Below are 17771 nucleotides of genomic sequence, written 5' to 3'. Positions count from 1 at the left end.
CTCCACCTTAAATAGGTAGAGACTCAGGTGTAAGCCTTTAACATAATACTTAGCGATTAACACTTTGTGAACACAAGTTTGCCAATATTGATATACTTATTATTTTTAAAAACAGTATTTTTTTTAAAATAAACCAAACTTTCAGGTTTATTTCACAGCAATGCAACAGTGTACTGTTTTAATACAATACAGTTATCCAAACCATTGAACATAATTTTATCCAGACACCATGTCCGACACAGTTTACAGCTTCTCACACAAACTATGTATTATCAGGTTCGAATAATTGGATAGACCGATTATAATACATATACTTTAAACATTTTCATTAGTTTTCACATTCTTAATTTCATACTGCTCTATTCGCTATACTAGAGAATTGTTACCATATGCAGCTTCATACTTTACTTAGCATGGTTTTAATTTTGAGTAGTCTTAAAGTCATAACCCTTATTCCGTTATTATAAATATTCATTGTTACCTTACTCTATCTTCGCGTGTCTGCAATTACCCTGTGATCTAAACTGTTAAATATATAGGGTCCTCAAAATCCTCTAAGTGCTGCGCTACAATACTATGTGTACTGCATATAGAGACATATGTACAGATAAGGAAATTATATGATTTTCATCTAGACGAATACCCTTACATATAGTCATCAGATTGTAAATCTTAGTTGAGTTGGTGACAATATATTGCCTATTGTCACACCTCGCCTATAGGAGAACCTGCATCCCTGTTTTATAAAGGGCTTCAACTTATTGTCAGCCAGAAAATAGGCAAATGTTTCCTCACTATTTTGCAAACACTACTATACTGGTTACTATAGTTCGTGACAAAAGTTGTCTTATTTTCAGGTTAAACCTGCAAGATAATCTATTAACAAACAAAGTATGATTTTGTTGAGAAATATATTTATAGTATCTTTAAGGGGCGAACAGGGAGATTTGTCATAACCCTTGACTAAAACTCAGTATGTATTGATAGTTCTATATCCCTGACCTGGATTTTGTTTCCATACTAAACTAAAATAAAATAACTAAGACTTACAGTCTGATGACAATATATGTAAGGGTATACGTCTAGATGAAAATCATATTTCCTTATCTGTACATATAAGTCTCTATATGCAGTACATATTATAGTATTGTAGCGCAGCACTTAAATATTTAGGGTCCTCAAAATCCTCTAACAGTTTAGATCACAGGGTAATTGCAAACACGCGAAGATAGAGTAAGGTAACAATTAATATTTATAATAACGGAATAAGGGTTATGACTTTAAGACTACTCAAAATTAAAACCATGCTAAGTAAAGTATGAAGCTGCATATGGTAACTATTTTCTAGTATAGCGAATAGAGCAGTATGAAATTAAGAATGTGAAAACTAATGAAAATAATGTTTGTCTGAATTATAATATTCGGTCTATCCAATTATTCGAAACTGATTTGGTTTATTGTCAAGTGTTTTAAATTTGTATATAAACACAAATACATAGTTTATGTGTGAGAAGCTGTAAACTGTGTCGGACATGGTGTCTGGATAAAATTATGTTCGATGGTTTGGATAACTGTATTGTATTAAAACAGTACACTGTTGCATTGCTGTGAAATAAACCTGAAAGTTTGATTTATTTAAAAAAATACTGTTTTTTAAAAAAATTAAAAAATATGTCTACATTGGCAAATTTGTGTTCACAAAGTGTTAATTGCTAAGTATTATGTTAAAGGCTTACACCCGAGTCTATACCTATTTAAGGTGGAGATAGTACCCATGACAGTAACTATGACTACGGGTAACACCTGAAACGCATCAGTGACGTCATAGGGCTGAGGTTGTAGCCTTCAACACTTTTTAACTAGACAGTAGCTGTTTGGTATGTCTATACACTGGTGTGTTCAATGGTTTTAACTCATTCAATAAAGATTTCCCTTTTATCATCATCAAGTTGCTATTGTTATAGCCTCTTAAATTGTGTTTTGGTTGCTAGCAATTAATGATGATCCGTGGACTCACCGTGTCATTAGAAAGAAAAAAGTTTTATTAATGCCAGGAGCATAAAAATTAACCCTGCTGACCCATTTCTTCTAGTGCTAAAACTGTTAACACAAAAACATCAGAACTTTTTTTTGTGTAGTACCCACTCAAAAAAATAATCTGCTTAATAAGGGAGACAAGTGACTACTAATTTTAAATAGTGGAACTACTTAAATAGTTTTGCTTACCTCCTAAAACTTCTTTTCTTTCCATTATCCCATGAGATGCATCAAGACTTCCTTCCTTTTCAGAGTCAACATTGGCATTCATTCTATTAATAGGAGCTTTATCGTTTACTATTGCTGGTTCTTCAATATAAATATCACTATTCTGAAAGCATAAAACATACGTGCATTACATATAAGCTGTATTTGTGATTTACACAGGTTACAACAACAATACATACCAGCAAACCAATCTTAACAATACTTAGGGCTAGATTTATCAAAGCTGAGGCGAAAAGGGCACGTATACACGTAGGTAATCAACATTGCACACAAGCGCAATTTTGCGCTCGCGTGCAATCCCGCCCCCTGCCCGTGCACAGTCAATCACGCGCGGGCAGGAGCTGTCAATCTCCTCGGTCGGACTCTACCACGGAAACTGAATTTCGCCACCTTAGAGGTGGCGAAGAGGTTAAGGAAGCGGTGGTCTGGTGAACGCTGCTTGATAAATTACGGCGAGCAAGTTCTTGTGAGAACTTGCAGCCGTAGGGCTTTGGTAAATCGAGCCCTTAGATACTCAATCTAAATACTAGACGTGCAAATAATAAATGCCGGAAAACTAAATATCATTTTCATTTAGTTCTGGTACTGTATATATCATAACAGAAGAGCAACTCAAAACATCTTTATTTTCAGAGATATCAAATTGTTCCGACACAATATTTCAGGATTCAGATAGAGCATGTGATTTTAAACAACTTTCTAATTTACTTTGATTAGTTTTTCTTCGTTCTCTTGGTGTCTTGTTGAAAAGAAGGGCATATGCTTAGAAGTCGTCCCATTTCTGGAGCACTATATGGTGGCAGTTTTACATGAATGTTGTCCATTTGCAAGAGCACTAGATGGCACTTTATCCTGCCATGCAGTTCTCCGGATGCCTACCTAGGTATCTCAATTTTAAACAATTTTCTGTGCAGAATTATATAACATAAGGAAAGCTAAATTTAACTTTTTTTAAAAACGTTTACCGTCCCTTTAATAAAATACAGAACTGCTATATTGAGAATAAAATATTACCGGGTCAACAGCAGATCCTTCCTCTTCCTTAGAATCATCATTTTCCTCTGGTATTGTAACTGCAGAGCGATCCCTGTCAGGAGAACTTGTAACTCCATAAACAGGATCAACCATCTCAGGAATGCGATCATCTTCAATTAACACTGGCACAACACTATCATTTGCAGGAACAATATTCTCACTTGTTGTAGTGTGAAGTTGGTCCTTTATTTCAGAATCAACAGACTGCGATGTACTGGATGGAGTAGTAGCCACAGTATGATGGGGAGGGTAGTGGTCGTGATGTTTGTCCAAATCAATAGGTATTGTGGAGAAATGATTAAAGTGATCATGACCTTTTTCTGATTCAGCGTCTGTAGTTGTTTCAATGGGTTGAACGTAACCATCTACACTGGATGGACTTGTGGCTAACACTTCATGGTGTAACTGGGGATCTTCAACCTCAGATGACTTTGTAGTGGTCTGTTCATGGTGACCGTTATGTACATTAGTGTCTATATCTTCAGATGGCGATTTGGTAGAAGGTTCCACACTACCAATAGCAATATGAAATTCCTCAGCATCAGATGGATTTAAGGTTGTTTCATTACCAGCTATATGTTGGTTGACTAAATCATCTGCTTTGACAGGAGTTGTAAACTCATGATGGACATTAGGTTCAGCATGGTCAGATGGACCTGTGGCTGTTTCTACATGGTGAACATGATGCACATGAGACTCACCAGCATGAGCTGGACTTGGGGATGTACCTTCAGTATCAGCAATTGAAAGCAATGGACTAATGGTGGTTTTATTGTGGTGGTGATGGTGGTGGGGGTGGTGATGGTGTTTTCCAGAATCAACATCTTGCCCAATACTTTTAGATGTGGTGAATGAAGCTGTAGATGCTTGGTGGGTTGTAGGTCTGTGTGTGGTTCCTTCTACAGATGTTGGAATGATAGCAGGTCTTTCAACAACAGAATCAGAATCTTCCACACTTTTCACAGGATCTTCTGATGGCATGGTGGTCCCAGTTTGCACTGCGTCTTGCTTGATTATGACTTTTTCAATCTCTGCATCCAGATGGGATTCTGTAGTTTGTCGTTCATCTATGGGTTCCAGGGTTGTTACAGTTGTTAAATGAATATCTTTGTCATAACCCGAATGAAGGTTGGTTTCCTCTGGCAACGCAGCTTTAACAAAAAAAAAAAAAAAGAAAAAAGTTAACAGGTCACTGAGCCAAAAAAAAAAAAAAAAAAAAAAAAAAAAAAAAAAAAAAAAAAGCAGCTTTTGTACATATTGACCCACGGTTTAATATATTCTGTTCTTTCACTGTATTATTAAATAGAACATAATATCTATTAAATTTAAGTAAACTTGTAAAACAAAAAAGGTGTCAAAAATTGATTTTTTTTTACTGCTTTATATCAAAATCAGATGAGGGAGAAAAGTCATATTAATAGTATTAGCTTGTTTGGTGAATACTCTATTATAATGATTTAAGGAGTACTGTAGCAGTTCTACTCTAAGTTTTAAAAGATAATAAGCTTCAAGGTATTCCCCTGATAGAAATTCTTATAAGGGATTTTAAACATAAGCAATTAAACTTCCACATAAAATGTTTAATAGCTGAAAAATGACATTGCAATATACATCATGTATTTGTCGCTTTTGCTGTAAAAACTAAATTTATGCTTACCTGATAAATTTATTTCTTTTGCGATGTACCGAGTCCACGGATTCATCCTAACTTGTGGGATATTGTCCTTCCTGACAGGAAGTAGCAAAGAGAGCACCACAGCAGAGCTGTCTATATAGCTCCCCCCTCAACTCCACCCCCCAGTCATTCGACCGAAGGCCAAGGAAGAAAAAGGAGAAACTATAAGGTGCAGAGGTGACTGAAGTTTTTAACAAAAAATACCATCTGTCTTGAATAGACAGGGCGGGCCATGGACTCGGTACATCGCAAAAGAAAGAAATTTATCAGGTAAGCATAAATTTTGTTTTCTTTTGCATGATGTAACTTGTGGGATACCAATACCAAAGCTTTAAGACACGGATGAAGGGAGGGACAAGACAGGAACCTAAACAGAAGGCACCACTGCTTGCAAAACCTCTCTCCCAAAAATAGCCTCTGAAGAAGCAAAAGTATCAAATTTGTAAAATGTGGAAAAGGTATGAAGCGAAGACCAAGTCACAGCCTTACAAATCTGTTCAACAGAAGCATCATTTTTAAAAGCCCATGTGGAAGCTACTGCTCTAGTAGAATGAGCTGTAATCCTTTCAGGAGGCTGCTGTCCAGCAGTCTCATAAGCCAAACGGATGATGCTTTTCAGCCAAAAGGAAAGTGAAGTCGCCGTAGCCTTTTGACCCCTACGCTTTCCAGAAAAGACAACAAATAAGATGTTGGACGTGGTTCATGCTTTGAAATTTTATTTGCAGGCAACCAAAGATTTTCCTCAAAGTTGTGCAACAGACGTTCCTTCTTACAAGAAGGATTAGGACACAGAGAAGGAACAAGAATTTCTTGATTGATATTCCTGTTAGTAACAACCTTAGGTAGGAACCCAGGCTTGGTACGCAAAATCACCTTATCAGCATGGTACACAAGATAAGGTGAGTCACATTGTAATGTAGATAGTTCAGAAACTCTCCGAGCTGAAGAGATAGCAACTAGGAACAAAACTTTCCAAGATAAAAGCTTAATATCTATGGAATGCATGGGTTCAAACGGAACCCCCTGAAGAACTCTAAGAACTAAATTTAGACTCCATGGCGGAGCAATAGGTTTAAACACAGGCTTAATTCTAACTAAAGCCTGAACGTCTGGAACATCTGCATCTGCCAGACGCTTGTGCAATAAAATAGACAGAGCAGATATCTGTCCCTTTAGTGAACTAGCTGATAACCCTTTCTCCAATCTCTCTTGCAGAAAAGACAAAATCCTAGGAATCCTGATTTTTACTTTAGATTCGCACCAAAAAGATATTTACGCCATATATTATGATACATTTTCCTGATAACAGGCTTTCGAGCCTGAATCAAGGTATTTATGACTGACTCAGAGAAACCCCGCTTTGATAGAATCAAGCGTTCAATCTCCAAGCAGTCAGTTGCAGAGAAACTAGATTTGGATGCTTGAATGGACCTTGAATCAGAAGGTCCTGTCTCAATGGCAGAGACTATGGTGGAAGGGATGACATGTCCACCAGGTCTGCATACCAAGTCCTGCGTGGCCACGCAGGCGCTATCAAAATAACAGATGCTCTCTCCTGTTTGATTCTGGCAATCAGACGTGGAAGGAGAGGGAAAGGTGGAAACACATAAGCCAGGTTGAACAACCAGGGTACTGCTAGAGCATCTATCAGTACAGCCTGAGGATCCCTTGACCTGGAGCCATAAAGAGGAAGTTTGGCGTTCTGACGAGACGCCATCAGATCCAACTCTGGTGTGCCCCATAGCCGAACCAGCTGAGCAAACAACTCCGGATGGAGTTCCCACAGCCCCGGATGAAAAGTCTGACGACTTAGAAAATCTGCCTCCCAGTTCTCTACACCTGGGATATAGATCGCTGACAGATGGCAAGAGTGAGCCTCTGCCCATTGGATTATCCTTGAGACCTCTATCATCACTAAGGAACTCTTTGTTCCGCCCTGATGATTGATATAAGCCACAGTCGTGATGTTGTCCGACAAACCTGATGAATCTGGCCGAAACCAGCTGAGGCCATGCCTGGAGAGCATCGCTCTTAATTTCAGAATATTTATCGGTAGGAGAGAATACTCCCGAGTCCACAAACCCTGAGTTTTCAGGGAATTCCAGACTGCACCCCAGAAGACTGGCGTCTGTCGTCACTATAACCCATTCTGGCCTGTGGAAACACATTCCCTGGGACAGATGATCCTGTGACAACCACCAAAGAAGAGAGTCTCTGGTCTCTTGATCCAGATTTATCTGAGGAGATAAATGCGCATAATCCCCATTCCACTGATTGAGCATGCATAGTTGCAGTGGTCTGAGATGCAAGTGAGCAAACGGAACTATGTCCATTGCCGCTACCATTAGTCCGATTACCACCATACACTGAGCCACAGACGGCCGAGGAATGGAATGAAGAGCTTGGCAGGTGGACAAAATCTTTGATTTCCTGACCTCCGTCAGAAATATTTTCATGTCCACCGAGTCTATCAGAGTCCCTAGAAATGAAACTTGTGTGAAGGGGGGAAAGAGAACTCTTTTTTTACATTCACTTTCCACCCGTGAGACCTTAGAAAGGCCAACACTAAGTCCGTATGAGACTTGGCTAGTTGGAAGGACGACGCTTGAATTAGAATGTCGTCTAGATAAGGCGCCATTGCTATGCCCCGTGGCCTTAGAACCGCCAGAAGGGACCCTAGCACCTTTGTGAAGATTTGCGGCGCTGTGGCCAAACTGAAAGGAAGAGCCACAAACTGATAATGCTTGTCCAGAAAGGCGAACCTGAGGAACTAGTGATGATTGTTGTGGATAGGAATGTGTAGATATGCATCCTTTAAGTCCACGGTGGTCATATATTGACCCTCCTGGATCAATGGTAAGATAGTCTGAATGGTCTCCATCTTGAAAAATGGAACTCTTAGGAATTGGTTTAGGATCTTGAGATCCAGAATTGGCCTGAAGGTTCCCTCCTTTTTGGGAACTATAAACAGATTGGAGTAGAACCCCTGCCCCTGTTCTGCTTTTGGAACTGGGCAGATCACTCCCATGGTAAAAAGGTCTTCTACACAGCGTAAGAACGCCTCTTTTTTTGTCGGGTTTACAGACAATTGAGAAAGATGGAACCTCCCCCTTGGAGGGGAATCCTTGAAATCTAGAAGGTATCCCTGGGTTACAATTTCTACTGCCCAGGAATCCTGAAGTCTCTTGCCCAGGCCTGAGCAAAGAAAGTCTGCCCCCTACTAGATCCGGTCCCGGATCGGGGGCTACCCCTTCATGCTGATTTAGTGGCAGCAGCAGGCTTTTTGGCCTGGTTACCCTTGTTCCAAGCCTGATTAGGTCTCCAGGTTGGCTTGGATTGAGCAAAGTTCCCCACTTGCTTTGCAGCAGGGGAAGAGGTAGAGGGACCACTCTTGAAGTTTCGAAAGGAACGAAAATTATTTTGTTTGGTCCTTGTCTTATTTGACTTATCCTGAGGGAGGGTATGACCCTTCCCCTCCAGTAATATCTGAAATGATCTCTTTCAATGCAGGCGCGAATAGGGTCTTACCTTTGAAAGGGATGGACAAAAGCTTAGATTTAGATGACACATCAGCTGACCAGGACTTAAGCCATAACGCTCTACGCGCTAAAATGGCAAAACCCGAATTCTTAGCCGCTAATTTAGCAAGATGAAAAGCGGCGTCTGTAATAAAAGAATTAGCCAACTAATTCTAGTGGGGTCTCCATCTGAAGAGCCTCTTCTAGAGCCTCAAACCAAAAGGCAGCTGCAGTGGTTACAGGAACAATGCACGCTATAGGTTGAAGAAGAAAACCTTGATGAACAAACATTTTCTTTAGGAGATCCTCTAATTTTTTATCCATAGGATCAATGAAAGCACAACTGTCTTCAATAGGTATAGTTGTACGCTTAGCCAGGGTAGAAATAGCTCCCTCCACCTTAGGGACCGTCTGCCATGAGTCCTTTATGGTGTCAGAAATGGGAAACATTTTCTTAAAAACAGGAGGGGGAGAGAACGGAATACCTGGTTTATCCCACTCCTTAGTAACAATGTCCGAAATCCTCTTAGGGACCGGAAACGCATCAGTGTAAACAGGAACCTCTAAATATTTATCCATTTTACACAATTTCTCTGGAACTACAATAGGGTCACAATCATCCAGAGTAGCTAAAACCTCCCTGAGCAATAAGCGGAGGTGCTCTAGCTTAAATTTAAATGCCGTCATATCTGAATCTGTCTGAGGGAACGTCTTTCCTGAATCAGAAATCTCTCCCTCAGACATCAAATCCCTCATCCCTACTTCAGAACATTGTGAGGGAATATCGGATACGGCTACTAAAGCGTCAGAAGGCTCAGCATTTGTTCTTAACCCAGAGCTACTGCGCTTCCCTTGCAACCCAGGCAGCTTAGATAAAACCTCTGTGAGGGTAGTATTCATAACTGAAGCCATATCTTGCAAGGTGAAAGAAATAGACGCACTAGAAGTACTTGGTGTCGCTTGTGCAGGCGTTACTGGTTGACACTTGGGGAGAACTAGATGGCAAAACCCGATTTCCTTCTGTCTGAGAATCATCTAATGCAAAACTTTTATAAGTCAAAATATGCTGTTTGCAATCTATAGACATATCAGTACAAGTGGGACACATTCTAAGAGGGGGTTCCACAATGGCTTCTAAACAAATTGAACAATGAGTTTCCTCAGTGTCAGACATGTTTAACAGACTAGTAATAAAGCAAGCAAGCAAGCTTGGAAAACACTTTATTTAATGAAAAAAAACACAATTTGCAAAAACGGTACTGTGCCTTTAAGAGGAAAAAAAGGCATACACAAACTGCAAAACAGGTTAAAATTGCTTCAATTTGTCTGAAATTTTAACAGTGTACCCACTAAGCTTTAGAAGGACTGCACCACAAGTTAATAAGCAATAAACCCCCAAATGAAAAAAACGGATTGAAAAAGGTCTAAAACCCGGGTAAACACCCCTATAAGCACCTTGCCACAGCTCTGCTGTGGCCCTACCTGCCCTTAGCAACGATAATATGGGGTTAAAGCTTCGAATAGGCCCTCAGAAGATCATCAGGACCTCAGGAGAAGTTGCTTGCTGCTTGTCTGTATAACTAAATGCGCAACTGAGGCATGGAAATAGGCCACGCCCACCTCACTCAATGTTACTGGGGCCTACTCAAATCTAACAAACCTAGTTTGAAAACCATGTGGGTTATAACAAACCCAAAATAAACCAAATGACCCCTCAAGCAAACGTCCCATTAACATAAACGTTACTCCCAGAACACACAAATGTTTGTACCAATTTTACAAAAACAAACCGAGTGTCCAAAAAAACAGAATTTATGCTTACCTGATAAATTACTTTCTCTTACGGTGTATCCAGTCCACGGATTCATCCTTACTTGTGGGATATTCTCAATCCCTACAGAAAGTGGCAAAGAGAGCACACAGCAGAGCTGTCCATAAAGCTCCCCTCAGGCTCCGCCCCCCCAGTCATTCGACCGACGGTTAGGAGAAAAAGGAGAAACCATAGGGTGCAGTGGTGACTAGTTTTACAAAATTAAATTTGAACCTGACTTAATTGCCAGGGCGGGCCGTGGACTGGATACACCGTAAGAGAAAGTAATTTATCAGGTAAGCATAAATTCTGTTTCCTCTTACATGGTGTATCCAGTCCACGGATTCATCATTACTTGTGGGATACCAATACCAAAGCTTTAGGACACGGATGAAGGGAGGGAACAAGTCAGGTAACCTAAACGGAAGGCACCACTGCTTGCAAAACCTCTCTCCCAAAAATAGCCTCCGAAGAAGCAAAAGTATTGAATTTGTAAAATTTGGCAAATGTATGCAGTGAAGACCAAGTCGCTGCCTTACAAATCTGTTCAACAGAAGCCTCATTCTTGAAAGCCCATGTGGAAGCCACAGCTCTAGTGGAATGAGCTGCAATTCGTTCAGGAGGCTGCTGTCCAGCAGTCTCATAAGCCAATCGGATGATGCTTTTCAGCCAGAAGGAAAGAGGTAGCAGTCGCTTTCTGACCTCTCCTCTTACCAGAATAGACAAACAAAGATGATGTTTGTCTGAAATCTTTAGTTGCCTTTAAATAGAATTTTAAAGCACGAACCACATCAAGATTGTGTAACAGTCGTTCCTTCTTAGAAACTGGATTAGGACACAGAGAAGGAACAATAATTTCCTGGTTAATATTCTTATTAGAAACCACTTTTGGAAGGAAACCAGGTTTGGTACGCAAAACAACCTTATCTGCATGGAACACCAGATAGGGTTAATTACACTGCAAAGCAGACAATTCAGAAACTCTTCGAGCAGAAGAAATAGCTACCAAAAACAAAACTTTCCAAGATAATAACTTAATATCTATGGAATGCAAAGGTTCAAACTGAACCCCTTGAAGAACTGAAAGAACTAAATTTAGACTCCATGGAGGAGCCACAGGTTTGTAAACAGGCTTGATTCTAACTAAGGCCTGTGCAAACGCCTGAACATCTGGTACAGCTGCCAGACGCTTGTGTAACAGGATAGACAGAGCAGATATCTGTCCCTTTAAGGAACTATCTGACAAACCTTTCTCCAATCCTTCTTGGAGAAAAGATAACATAATTTATGTAAGAACTTACCTGATAAATTCATTTCTTTCATATTAACAAGAGTCCATGAGCTAGTGACGTATGGGATATACATTCCTACCAGGAGGGGCAAAGTTTCCCAAACCTTAAAATGCCTATAAATACACCCCTCACCACACCCACAAATCAGTTTAACGAATAGCCAAGAAGTGGGGTGATAAGAAAAAAGTGCGAAGCATATAAAATAAGGAATTGGAATAATTGTGCTTTATACAAAAAAATCATAACCACCACAAAAAAGGGTGGGCCTCATGGACTCTTGTTAATATGAAAGAAATGAATTTATCAGGTAAGTTCTTACATAAATTATGTTTTCTTTCATGTAATTAACAAGAGTCCATGAGCTAGTGACGTATGGGATAATGACTACCCAAGATGTGGATCTTTCCACACAAGAGTCACTAGAGAGGGAGGGATAAAATAAAGACAGCCAATTCCTGCTGAAAATAATCCACACCCAAAATAAAGTTTAACAAAAAACATAAGCAGAAGATTCAAACTGAAACCGCTGCCTGAAGAACTTTTCTACCAAAAACTGCTTCAGAAGAAGAAAATACATCAAAATGGTAGAATTTAGTAAAAGTATGCAAGGAGGACCAAGTTGCTGCTTTGCAGATCTGGTCAACCGAAGCTTCATTCCTAAACGCCCAGGAAGTAGATACTGACCTAGTAGAATGAGCTGTAATTCTTTGAGGCGGAATTTTACCCGACTCAACATAGGCAAGATGAATTAAAGATTTCAACCAAGATGCCAAAGAAATGGCAGAAGCTTTCTGGCCTTTCCTAGAACCGGAAAAGATAACAAATAGACTAGAAGTCTTACGGAAAGATTTCGTAGCTTCAACATAATATTTCAAAGCTCTAACAACATCCAAAGAATGCAATGATTTCTCCTTAGAATTCTTAGGATTAGGACATAATGAAGGAACCACAATTTCTCTACTAATGTTGTTGGAATTCACAACTTTAGGTAAAAATTCAAAAGAAGTTCGCAACACCGCCTTATCCTGATGAAAAATCAGAAAAGGAGACTCACACGAAAGAGCAGATAATTCAGAAACTCTTCTAGCAGAAGAGATGGCCAAAAGGAACAAAACTTTCCAAGAAAGTAATTTAATGTCCAATGAATGCATAGGTTCAAACGGAGGAGCTTGAAGAGCTCCCAGAACCAAATTCAAACTCCAAGGAGGAGAAATTGACTTAATGACAGGTTTTATACGAACCAAAGCTTGTACAAAACAATGAATATCAGGAAGAATAGCAATCTTTCTGTGAAAAAGAACAGAAAGAGCGGAGATTTGTCCTTTCAAAGAACTTGCGGACAAACCCTTATCTAAACCATCCTGAAGAAACTGTAAAATTCTCGGTATTCTAAAAGAATGCCAAGAAAAATGATGAGAAAGACACCAAGAAATATAAGTCTTCCAGACTCTATAATATATCTCTCGAGATACAGATTTACGAGCCTGTAACATAGTATTAATCACGGAGTCAGAGAAACCTCTATGACCAAGAATCAAGCGTTCAATCTCCATACCTTTAAATTTAAGGATTTCAGATCCGGATGGAAAAAAGGACCTTGTGACAGAAGGTCTGGTCTTAACGGAAGAGTCCATGGCTGGCAAGATGCCATCCGGACAAGATACGCATACCAAAACCTGTGAGGCCATGCCGGAGCTATTAGCAGAACAAACGAGCATTCCCTCAGAATCTTGGAGATTACTCTTGGAAGAAGAACTAGAGGCGGAAAGATATAGGCAGGATGATACTTCCAAGGAAGTGATAATGCATCCACTGCCTCCGCCTGAGGATCCCGGGATCTGGACAGATACCTGGGAAGTTTCTTGTTTAGATGAGAGGCCATCAGATCTATCTCTGGGAGCCCCCACAATTGAACAATCTGAAGAAATACCTCTGGGTGAAGAGACCATTCGCCCGGATGCAACGTTTGGCGACTGAGATAATCCGCTTCCCAATTGTCTACACCTGGGATATGAACCGCAGAGATTAGACAGGAGCTGGATTCCGCCCAAACCAAAATTCGAGATACTTCTTTCATAGCCAGAGGACTGTGAGTCCCTCCTTGATGATTGATGTATGCCACAGTTGTGACATTGTCTGTCTGAAAACAAATGAACGATTCTCTCTTCAGAAGAGGCCAAAACTGAAGAGCTCTGAAAACTGCACGGAGTTCCAAGATATTGATCGGTAATCTCACCTCCTGAGATTCCCAAACTCCTTGTGCCGTCAGAGATCCCCACACAGCTCCCCAACCTGTGAGACTTGCATCTGTTGAAATTACAGTCCAGGTCGGAAGAACAAAAGAAGCCCCCTGAATTAAACGATGGTGATCTGTCCACCACGTTAGAGAGTGCCGAACAATCGGTTTTAAAGATATTAATTGATATATCTTCGTGTAATCCCTGCACCATTGGTTCAGCATACAGAGCTGAAGAGGTCGCATGTGAAAACGAGCAAAGGGGATCGCGTCCGATGCAGCAGTCATAAGACCTAGAATTTCCATGCATAAGGCTACCGAAGGGAATGATTGAGACTGAAGGTTTCGACAGGCTGTAATCAATTTTAGACGTCTCTTGTCTGTTAAAGACAAAGTCATGGACACTGAATCTATCTGGAAACCCAGAAAGGTTACCCTTGTTTGAGGAATCAAAGAACTTTTTGGTAAATTGATCCTCCAACCATGATCTTGAAGAAACAACACAAGTCGATTCGTATGAGACTCTGCTAAATGTAAAGACGGAGCAAGTACCAAGATATCGTCCAAATAAGGAAATACCACAATACCCTGTTCTCTGATTACAGACAGAAGGGCACCGAGAATCTTTGTGAAAATTCTTGGAGCTGTAGCAAGGCCAAACGGTAGAGCCACAAATTGGTAATGCTTGTCTAGAAAAGAGAATCTCAGGAACTGATAATGATCTGGATGAATCGGAATATGCAGATATGCATCCTGTAAATCTATTGTGGACATATAATTCCCTTGCTGAACAAAAGGCAATATAGTCCTTACAGTTACCATCTTAAACGTTGGTATCCTTACATAACGATTCAATAATTTTAGATCCAGAACTGGTCTGAAGGAATTCTCCTTCTTTGGTACAATGAAGAGATTTGAATAAAACCCCATCCCCTGTTCCGGAACTGGAACTGGCATAATTACTCCAGCCAACTCTAGATCTGAAACACAATTCAGAAATGCTTGAGCTTTCACTGGATTTACTGGGACATGGGAAAGAAAAAATCTCTTTGCAGGAGGTCTCATCTTGAAACCAATTCTGTACCCTTCTGAAACAATGTTCTGAATCCAAAGATTGTGAACAGAATTGATCCAAATTTCTTTGAAAAAACGTAACCTGCCCCCTACCAGCTGAACTGGAATGAGGGCCGTACCTTCATGTGAACTTAGAAGCAGGCTTTGCCTTTCTAGCAGGCTTGGATTTATTCCAGACTGGAGATGGTTTCCAAACTGAAACTGCTCCTGAGGACGAAGGATCAGGCTTTTGTTCTTTGTTGAAACGAAAGGAACGAAAACGATTGTTAGCCCTGTTTTTACCTTTAGACTTTTTATCCTGTGGTAAAAAAGTTCCTTTCCCACCAGTAACAGTTGAAATAATAGAATCCAACTGAGAACCAAATAATTTGTTTCCCTGGAAAGAAATGGAAAGTAGAGTTGATTTAGAAGCCATATCAGCATTCCAAGTCTTAAGCCATAAAGCTCTTCTGGCTAAGATAGCCAGAGACATAAATCTAACATCAACTCTAATAATATCAAAAATGGCATCACAGATGAAATTATTAGCATGCTGGAGAAGAATAATAATATCATGAGAATCACGATTTGTTACTTGTTGCGCTAGAGTTTCCAACCAAAAAGTTGAAGCTGCAGCAACATCAGCCAATGATATAGCAGGTCTAAGAAGATTACCTGAACATAGATAAGCTTTTCTTAGAAAAGATTCAATTTTTCTATCTAAAGGATCCTTAAATGAGGTACCATCTGACGTAGGAATGGTAGTACGTTTAGCAAGGGTAGAAATAGCCCCATCAACTTTAGGGATTTTGTCCCAAAATTCTAACCTGTCAGGCGGAACAGGATATAATTGCTTAAAACGTTTAGAAGGAGTAAATGAATTACCCAATTTATCCCATTCCTTAGCAATTACTGCAGAAATAGCATTAGGAACAGGAAAGACTTCTGGAATAACCGCAGGAGCTTTAAAAACCTTATCCAAACGTATAGAATTAGTATCAAGAGGACTAGAATCCTCTATTTCTAAAGCAATTAATACTTTAAGTAAAGAGCGAATAAATTCCATCTTAAATAAATATGAAGATTTATCAGCATCAATCTCTGAGACAGAATCCTCTGAACCAGAAGAGTCCAAAGAATCAGAATGATGGTGTTCATTTAAAAATTCATCTGTAGAGAGAGAAGATTTAAAAGACTTTTTACGTTTACTAGAAGGAGAAATAACAGACAAAGCCTTCTTTATGGATTCAGAAACAAAATCTCTTATGTTATCAGGAACATTCTGCACCTTAGATGTTGAGGGAACTGCAACAGGCAATGGTACATCACTAAAGGAAATATTATCTGCTTTAACAAGTTTGTCATGACAATTATTACAAACAACAGCTGGAGGAATAGCTACCAAAAGTTTACAGCAGATACACTTAGCTTTGGTAGATCCAGCAGGCAGTGGTTTTCCTGTAGTATCTTCTGGCTCAGATGCAACGTGAGACATCTTGCAATATGTAAGAGAAAAAACAACATATAAAGCAAAATAGATCAAATTCCTTATAAGACAGTTTCAGGAATGGGAAAAAAATGCCAAACATCAAGCTTCTAGCAACCAGAAGCAAATGAAAAATGAGACTGAAATAATGTGGAGACAAAAGCGACGCCCATATTTTTTGGCGCCAAATAAGACGCCCACATTATTTGGCGCCTAAATGCTTTTGGCGCCAAAAATGACGCCACATCCGGAACGCCGACATTTTCGGCGCAAAATAACGTCAAAAATGACGCAACTTCCGGCGACACGTATGACGCCGGAAACGGAAAAACATAATTTATGCTTACCTGATAAATTCCTTTCTTCTGTTGTGTGATCAGTCCACGGGTCATCATTACTTCTGGGATATAACTCCTCCCCAACAGGAAATGCAAGAGGATTCACCCAGCAGAGCTGCATATAGCTCCTCCCCTCTACGTCAGTCCCAGTCATTCGACCAAGAATCAACGAGAAAGGAGTAACCAAGGGTGAAGTGGTGACTGGAGTATAATTTAAAAGATATTTACCTGCCTTAAAACAGGGCGGGCCGTGGACTGATCACACAACAGAAGAAAGGAATTTATCAGGTAAGCATAAATTATGTTTTCTTCTGTTATGTGTGATCAGTCCACGGGTCATCATTACTTCTGGGATACCAATACCAAAGCAAAAGTACACGGATGACGGGAGGGATAGGCAGGCTCATTATACAGAAGGAACCACTGCCTGAAGAACCTTTCTCCCAAAAATAGCCTCCGAAGAAGCAAAAGTGTCAAATTTGTAAAATTTGGAAAAAGTATGAAGCGAAGACCAAGTTGCAGCCTTGCAAATCTGTTCAACAGAGGCCTCATTCTTAAAGGCCCAAGTGGAAGCCACAGCTCTAGTGGAGTGAGCTGTAATTCTTTCAGGAGGCTGCTGTCCAGCAGTCTCATAGGCTAAACGTATTATGCTACGAAGCCAAAAAGAGAGAGAGGTAGCAGAAGCTTTTTGACCTCTCCTCTGTCCAGAGTAAACGACAAACAAGGAAGAAGTTTGGCGAAAATCTTTAGTTGCCTGCAAGTAGAACTTGAGGGCACGAACTACATCCAGATTGTGTAAAAGACGTTCCTTCTTTGAAGAAGGATTTGGACACAAGGATGGGACAACAATCTCTTGATTGATGTTCCTGTTAGTGACTACCTTAGGTAAGAACCCAGGTTTAGTACGCAGAACTACCTTGTCTGAGTGAAAAATCAGATAAGGGGAATCACAATGTAAGGCTGATAACTCAGAGACTCTTCGAGCCGAGGAAATAGCCATTAAAAACAGAACTTTCCAAGATAACATTTTTATATCAATGGAATGAAGGGGTTCAAACGGAAC

General features: G+C 40.0%; 1 protein-coding gene across 1 annotated transcript in view; it reads right to left on the bottom strand.

Moving 5' to 3' along the window:
* Positions 1 to 17771, bottom strand: part of SDC1 (syndecan 1) — a 222247-nt gene that overhangs the window by 32180 nt on the left and 172296 nt on the right. The window contains exons 3-4 of the mRNA XM_053709645.1: positions 3280 to 4451; positions 2227 to 2368 (exon numbers count right to left, since the gene is read on the bottom strand). Of these exons, the coding sequence (XP_053565620.1) occupies positions 2227 to 2368; positions 3280 to 4451 (1314 nt within the window). The remainder of the gene's footprint in view (positions 1 to 2226; positions 2369 to 3279; positions 4452 to 17771) is intronic.

This window comes from Bombina bombina, chromosome 4 (genome assembly GCF_027579735.1).
Source record: "Bombina bombina isolate aBomBom1 chromosome 4, aBomBom1.pri, whole genome shotgun sequence".
NCBI classification, from domain to species: domain Eukaryota; kingdom Metazoa; phylum Chordata; class Amphibia; order Anura; family Bombinatoridae; genus Bombina; species Bombina bombina.
This window is presented reverse-complemented; position numbering and strand designations above follow the sequence as displayed.